Source organism: Castanea sativa, chromosome 4 (assembly GCF_040712315.1).
Source record: "Castanea sativa cultivar Marrone di Chiusa Pesio chromosome 4, ASM4071231v1".
In the NCBI taxonomy this organism is placed as follows: domain Eukaryota; kingdom Viridiplantae; phylum Streptophyta; class Magnoliopsida; order Fagales; family Fagaceae; genus Castanea; species Castanea sativa.
Genome location: NC_134016.1, coordinates 35,318,534 through 35,326,733, shown reverse-complemented (window position 1 = coordinate 35,326,733; position 8,200 = coordinate 35,318,534). Strand labels below are relative to the sequence as shown.

At 34.0% G+C, this 8,200-nt stretch overlaps 1 protein-coding gene across 1 annotated transcript; it reads right to left on the bottom strand.

The window, feature by feature from the left end:
- Positions 1 to 2,341: 2,341 nt before the first annotated feature.
- Positions 2,342 to 4,572, bottom strand: LOC142630922 (UDP-glycosyltransferase 83A1-like). Its single transcript, XM_075804982.1, has 3 exons — positions 4,317 to 4,572; positions 3,558 to 4,054; positions 2,342 to 3,357 (listed from the first exon to the last, which is right to left on the bottom strand). The coding sequence occupies exons 2-3, from the start codon at positions 4,027 to 4,029 to the stop codon at positions 2,474 to 2,476; spliced, it is 1,356 nt and encodes a 451-aa protein (XP_075661097.1). The 5' UTR covers positions 4,030 to 4,054; positions 4,317 to 4,572; the 3' UTR covers positions 2,342 to 2,473.
- Positions 4,573 to 8,200: the final 3,628 nt, after the last annotated feature.

Here is an 8,200-nt window from a genome sequence, read left to right as displayed (position 1 = left end):
TTGGTGGGCCAAGAGTTTTCTCACCGCCAAAAACCAATTATTTTTTAATGGGATTTACTAACTGTGTCTTTAGAGCACACATTGATAAACTATTTTCAAAAATTGTTTTATAGAAAAATGAAAAAGTAATTAACTGGTATGATAGTTTTTTCAATTCCTCATAAAAACTTTCCAAAAATGAATGGCATTAATCAGACCCTTTTTTAAATAATCTCGAACACTGAAAAATAGTTTTTGGTTTTGGTGAAAATTAAACTCTAGATCTCTTATACACCATCAGAGATTTTACGAGTTCAGCTAATTAGAACCCACATTAAATTCGTGAGTATAATATATGCCATTTTTCTTGAGCCATTTAATTTACAATTTTACCTCAATTATATCATTATTTCTATTTTTTTTCATCATGTTGTTTAGCGTCAGTTTGTGCTCTTTTTATTTTTAATTTATTTTTTGCATTGTTTTAAAAAATATATATATAATAAAAAAAATTTAAAATAGTATAATATGTATAATGTGTTAATTTTTATAAGATGTAATTTTATTAATTTTAATTGATAATAAATAATAATTTTCTTATTTGATGTAATAAGTAAATTTATATAAGTTATATTTTTGATTCTCTCACTTTTCTCTTCAACTAAATACAAAATTTTTCTATCTCTATACTTTTCTATCCTCCCAACTATATACATATGAGAGAAAGCTAAACATTTTTTATCATTTAACTTTTTTTTTTTTTTTTTTTTTTGTCTCTTCCCCCATTTTCTTTGAAAAAGTGACTTTTGAACACCATTTATAGGGTTGGAAGTTTGAATTTCAGTGTGTGTGCCCAAACATATTAAAGCTCATTATGTGAGTGCCTTGCTCATATGTGAATTAAAAAAAAAAAAAAAAGACGGGTGAGTGATAAAGAAGTGGTTGACAGCTAGCCACTCAAAAGTCCAATTGAATGTAAAAAGAAGGGCAGTTAGCCAAACAACTCTAAAAAAAAAAAAAAAAAGATATTTTTTGAAAACAATAATTGAGAGAGAAGGTTACAAAAAAATAAAAATAAAAAAAAATAAAAAAGAAGAAGAAGAAGAAGAAACACAACATGAGAAAGAGGGAAATATTGAAGATGGAGATGCAAGGTTATAAATCTCTCTTCTTCTTTTTTGTTATTTTTTTGGTTTTTGACATAGGTTGTGTCTCCAACTTGTCTTCAACGTGTCCAATAATTTCTTAAAAGGAAAAAGGGGCTGGGACACATATGCAGCATGTCTTGTATGTGTCTAACAAAAGCACGGCAGGCAAAAGGCATGTCGAGGCTTTCTAGATCATAGTTAGTAAGCATGCATTCAAATAAGAATAAAAAATTAAAATTATTTTACTATTTAGTTTATTTTTGCTATTATTTATGGACCACATTACATATTGTCACTACTATCTTCAACAAAGTCCCTAACACCATGGTTCAACTCTACATCATCTTCTAGACCACTTCCCCCATCATCACTTCCTACACTATCACTACTAGGAAAAAGCCAACAAGCTTATTGTAAAGCTATAAATACAAAGAGAGAAGACCTTTTCATAAAGATAGAGGTCTCCCAGCTTTCATTTTCTCCACTCCATGAAAAGTGTGGGTATCAAGTGATAGAGATTGACATAGATGGTGGTTTCGAGAGATGGTTGATGATGATGGTGCTTCAAGTTAGTATCTTTCAAAGATGGGTTTTGAGAGATGGTTGATGATGGTGGTGGTTTGAGAGAGAAGTGGGCTTTTTCTTTATGGTTGATGATGATGGCTATTTGGCAAAGGCAGAGAGCTGATCTAGGGATTAAGTCTGATTTGGGAAACCCCTTTACCAACGCGCCAGATTGGTTGGTAAGTGACATACACATGTGGGGCGGGTAAGCCACGTGTTGAAGTGGGTGAGCCATGTGTAAAAAAAATCACTGTTTTATTGATCCGTCAGCCACATCAGCTTTCACCGTTAGTTAGGAGACGGAAAGGACTTAAATGTCTTGTGTTAATTGGTTTAGGGACTAAAAGTGGTAAAAATAAAATGTAGGGAATAAAATGAAAAAAAGTCAAAATGTAGGGACTAAAAGTGCGTTTAAGCCAAATGTTAAATATAGCTTGTGAATTGTGGTTAAGCTAACATTTTCACTTGTGTACTTTAGAAGCAATAATGTTTGCTAAAACTTTAGTCATAATTGATAAATTGCCACTTTGAAGCACTTAGCCTTTTTTCTTTTACCAAAAAATAACAGAAAAAGGGGAAGTAAAATATTCAATAAGCAGGTTAATTAAGCTTAAACAGAATTAAGGCTAATTGCAATTCATGATGCCAACTTTGCAAGCCATTATGGCAATTCAAATCGTTAAACACCTGTTCACATCTTCACTTTTTAGCAATAAACTTAAATGAAATTGCATACTTCGATAGACATAAAAACAATAAAACATAAACACTCTAAAAACATCTTAATGCTTTATTTTTTCAACAAAGCTTTCAAAATTTTTAAAAGAAGATCCACCTTCGGTAACACTCTTTTTAGCCATCTCCTTCAGCTTCAATGCACTTGTTTTTATACCATCATCAAAGAGCAATGTTTTTATCTTTGTGATGATTTCATGCCTGGTGATAATCCCATTTTCATCTGGGTTCAACCCTAAACCAACCTTCCAAACATCACATATGTAACTCTTATTTTGGAATTGATCTGTAAAATAAGGCCAGCATAGAAATGGGACTCCCATGCTTATACCCTCCAAGGTTGAATTCCATCCACAATGGCTTAGAAAACATGCAATAGAAGGGTGAGCTAGCACCTGCTCTTGAGGTGCCCAATTAACAATCCTTCCACGATCAGCTATTCTTGTTCTAAACCCATCCAGGAATTCAAAAAGTGCTTCATTGATGATATCTGACCGAACAACCCACAAAAATGGTTGGCCTATGAGTTCAAGTCCAAGTGCAAGTTCATCCAATTGTTGTTGGTTGAAGATTGATGTGCTGCCAAAGGAAGCATAAATGACTGAATCCATAGGTTGTTTATCAAGCCAACTTAGGCAAGTTGAATCCTCTGGCCAAAAGCTTCCAATATGACTGCCTAATTGATTGGCCAAAAGTAATGGGCCAATAGGCATGATTTCAGGAATTAAATTTAAGGCCAATGAGTCAAGTTCATAAAATGAGTTGCAGAGAAGCCAGTTGCATTGTTTGACAAAATGGTTCATCCTGATAACATGTCCAAATAAAAATTCTTGTGACTTTGAGTCTCCAGGGCAGCTCCATGGCAACTTTGTGCTTGTCCATGCTGGGATTTCCTTTGACAGCCAAATCAACTCATTTTTTAATGGAGTTCCTACAGGGTCAAATTATTTTTATCAAAACCAAACAAGTACCATATAATATATCAATTGTTTAATATAAAAATAACATCCATATGAACTTTATCCCCTTTCCATTTTTCTTTTCATTTAAAATAAAATCTTAATCACGAAATGGAGACTTAGAGGTGTTAAATGACATAGGGTCATTGGCAAAATAGTAATTAATTATTACCTTGAGTATCTATAATTCCATCTTGAATAAGTTTTGGGATACTTAGTACGGTGGCCAAGGTTGCTGGTCCCGCAGGGCAAAGTATAGCCATTTTAATTCCCATCTTCTCAGCTACTTCGAGTGCCGGCACAACCATTCCATCAGTAATGACACAACTGATACGCTCATCATCAGACTCATTAATTTTCTCAATCAAGTCCTTGAAATGACCTGGCATAACTTCTAGAAAACTATTCGTCAACTTCATAGTATCATTTGGATCATCACCGGGTTCTAGACCATCTGGGAATGAGACTAGCCTTATTGGGCTCTTCATTGGCATTGTAGTTTTTAATCTTTTGTGTATGAACTCAGGGCTAACAAATGTGACCTTGATCCCATGATCAACAATCCGGTGAGAAAACTTCATAAGTGGGGCAACATGGCCCTGTGCTGGAAATGGTACGACTAGCACATGTGGTTGGCTACCCATGACCCCAAATTCTAAATTCTGAAGTCTGCAAAATAACAAATCATAACCAAAATCTCTAGTAACTACCAATGGAGACAACTGAAAAGTGTGATAAGCAGTAAAACACATACTACTATAATAAGATAATTGTAAGATTATTTTGGTAAATAATAAAACTAGGAAATCAAAAGCACCAAATAAATGCAATTCAAACTCTAAAAATCTAACTCAATAAACAAATGTATCAAATCTGGGAAAATCAGAGCAAAACAACTATAGTCCATAGTTTGGCAGGTGTGAATACATACAATCCGACTAAAACTCCTGCAAAACATCAGACGGCATCTATGATCTGTGACTTTTTGAGTAAGCTCAGTAAGGCCTTAAAACTCTTTTAAGTCAAAAGCTCAAACCGGCTAAAAGTTGAAGAGAGGAAAAGAGTGTTTCAGGCTCTCACAGACATGCATGGGAGCTATTGGTTTGATTAATTTTTAGAGCTCTTTATAGCAAATGTGAAATCGAATATGTCATCAAAAGGTGCATGCCTTGAAGGGTTCTTGAGAATTTGGTAAAAGATATTTTGTTATTCGCTGGCATAAATTTCCTATCTTTCTTATCTTAAATTAATAGCCACCGTTCAAATCATGCCCATAGAAAAGGACTTTGTACACTGGAAAGCTCGGGCTTTGTCGTTGAGTAATAATTCTACAAGGACATACACAAAAATTTTGCCCACATTTTTCAATGGTTGACAAGGTTTTACTAATAGATGATATTATTTTCTTACTTACTATCAACAATATGCTATGTTAGAATTTGTGAAAAGTTTTGTCAAATTTTTTGTGTTTACAATTTTTCCAAGTAAAGATGTATACGACTTGAAGAAGGTGATTGGCATTAGTGCAAGCCAAGAATTATAGGTAATTCCTTTTCACCCAATTCATTCGTTTGGGTTTTTCTTTTTACTTGCGATTCATTTGAATAGTATTAAACATATCATAGAAAATAATGTTGGGCGATGAATATAAAACATAGTGCAAGATTTGTTTTTCTTCTTACTTGGCCATGATAATTAATTTTTTAGTTAGAAAAATATTGGAGATATAACAGGATAATAAATAATACATTTTTGTGATTTATAGAAAATGGGAAATTAATTACAATATTTGACTTTTATAATCATGAATAATGTCAAACTAGGTTTCACAAAAAAAAAAAAAAAAAAAAAAAGAAGAAGAAGAAGAAGAAGAAGAAAAAGAGGTGGTTTATTATATTTTTCATTACTTTATTTTAATTGAAAGTTTTTAAAATCAAGCGTTTAGGGGCTATTTGGTTTTTTAAAAAAACCATTACTCATCACTCCTCACTCAATTTTCGTTACTTATCACTCATCACTTATCACTTAAAATACCCCCAATTTCCTAAACCCTGCACGTTTGGCACATTGTTTTCAATTGCTCATCACTCAAATATTTTTACTTTTTGTGGGAACCATACCTAAGCACTTGGTTAGAGACACCTTGACCCATACATGATTTCTTTTAGCCTACCTGCCTCACCCTCATTCCCCACCATTTTCTTCACTTCTCATTTCCCCTTCACCCCTTTAGCCCTTTTACTCTCCCAAAACACAAACCCGAACCCAGCCAAAATAGAAGAAGCTCGGATGCTAATCTTCACCGTCACCAGGGCTGCTTGACCCATATATCTCTCCGACATGTATTGGCGGTGCGATCTCCTCCGTCGTGCCCTTAACCGCATGATATTTTCTCTCAACCCACTCTTTCATTTTTCTCTCTAAAAATTTCAAGCAAAGAGAAAGGAGCATTAGCTAAAAAGAAAGGAAAGCAGATCAAGCACAAGCAAATCACACACACATCACAAGGCTACAATTTTTCTAATACACACATATACATATTTTGAAACAAGCCCAAACCCAAAACAAAAATCTTGTATTTTGAAACCCCAAATCCAAATCCAAATTCCATTTGTCAAACCCTCAAACCTAAATCAACCAAATCCTCAAATCCCCAAATCCACAAACAATTACAAAGGAAGGAACTTTCAGCTTAAAGGAAAAAGAGAAAATTAAGCAAATAAATAGAAAGAAAATAAAAAGGAAAGAGGGTTTCAAAAAGAGGGCGGAGCTTAAATCTTAAACCATGGTGGTTCGGTTTAGAGAGGAAAACTAGATCAAGGCCCATGACGGGCTGAGCTTGAGAGCTGGAAACCACAGTGCTTCGAGACTGAAAAGGACCTTTCTGTTGTGGGAGGTTCGATGATGTTGTGATGCTAGTGGTGGCGGTGAGTTATGTGTTTGTGGCGATGGCATGTGATGCTCATGTGGCGGTGAGTTATGGATTTGTGGAGGTCCGATGAAGAGAAGAGATGAGAGCTGTGTGTTTGAAAAGGAAAAAAAAAAGATGAGAGAGAAAGGGGGAGAGCACATGCTCATTAGGTCAGATTGATGAGACAAGGCATAAGGTGGATCCCATCCGGTTGAGTAAAATCACAAAAATGCCACATAACTCAGTTTTTCATAACTTGAAAACACCCAAAATGTGTTTTCAGTTTCCATAACTCATCACTCAAAAATCAGAGAATTGAGTGATGGAAACAAAAACTGAAAACAAATCCAAACGCACCCTTCTACTGTGGGACCCACCAGTTTTGAGTTATGGGTGATGAAAACAGAGTGATGGGTGATGGAAAACATGAAATCCAAATAGCCCCTTAATTTTTTTTCTTCTCAAAAAAAAAAAAATAAGAATATGAATTTTCTTGATATATGATTTAGGTATTATAATTTATCAAGAATGAGTAAAGAGAAGATTATAAAATTCAGAATTATTAGTAAGGATACATACAATGAACTCTTGCAATCCATTAGGCTTTTTTTGTTAGGTTTGTATTTATAGGTTGGAAATTGTGAACAAAGATTAATTCCAGAAGTCATTTTCAAGATTATTTGATGTTCAAGACTTTTGTTCAAGATTGATGCTGAAGGTGAAGTTGTTGCACACTAAAAAACCACAGAGATTGCTACTATGAAGAATCTTCAAGAATATTCTTGAAGTTGTAGACTGGTGTTCAAGTTGAACAAAATCCATAATAGAAGAGTCCAAGGATTTAGTGTTGTATGTGGTCACGTCCGTAAGTTTCACTTGGAGTTGCTATAAGATTAGGGTTGATTCTATTATAAACTTCAGTTCTATATAGTGGATCTATTTCCTTGAGGGTTGGTGGATTTTTCCATCTAAGGTTTTCTCTTTGTAACTGTATTGCATTGTTCTTTATTTTTTGCAATTGTTTTGCAGTGTTGGTTTGTGAGACAATTAACAGTAAATTGAACTTGAAAGCATAATTTTTTAATTAACTTAACTTGGCATAAAACTAGTTAATTTGTAACAATCAGGTTCTAAATTTCCAACACTATTTTTTTGTGTGCGTTCACTTTAAACCTCAATCTTTTATTATCGTGTCAAACTAAACCACCCCTTACTTGTAGGTTCCAGCTAGCTCAATTGGTAAAGTCTTTGATGGTTGAATAAGAGATCTGGGATTCAATCCCCACTTACACCAAAAACTGATTGGTGTCTTGGTCTGATGATAAAGAGCTATCATCGGGAGCAGATGCCATAAGTTGAAACTCTCTAAAAAAAAAAAAAAAAAACAACCTTTACTTTGCTGGTTTTGGCACAATAATGAAAGTGTGAGATTTAAAGTGACATTTATAAGTATGGCGTTTAATTTATCAGAAGAAACAATATATGTTTTTATAATGTTCCCTTCAAATATTTAACATGTGCCTTAATACATAAAACTTAATAATTTCTTTTTCTTTTGTAATGAAACTTAATCATTTCTTGCTACTATTAGAGAATATGGAACATGATGGGATTGACGAGACCTTTTTTCTTGGACGGCCTCATGAAATACCTTCATCCACCTCGACATGGCCTGGACGAAGGCAGGCAAGTCATTAATAAGAGGAAACAATACCTCGGGCAGTTACCAGCTAGCTGTCAGATCGTTGGAACCTCATCAAGACCCGCACTAATAAGCCCTAAGACGTTATAGGAAGAGTATTAAAACCACAATTAAGGTCCCAATGGCTAGAAACCACAAAGCTATATATACACACTTATCAGAAGCAAAGTAAAGACAAAATTTTCACCCAAAAAATACTCTT

Coding starts and splice junctions, on each gene's coding strand:
- LOC142630922 (XM_075804982.1), bottom strand. CDS start 4,029: ATGGGTAGCCAACCACATGTGCTAGTCGTACCATTTCCAGCACAGGGC. Junction 3,358..3,557: donor TGGAATTATAGATACTCAAG/GTAATAATTAAT, acceptor TTGACCCTGTAG/GAACTCCATTAAAAAATGAG.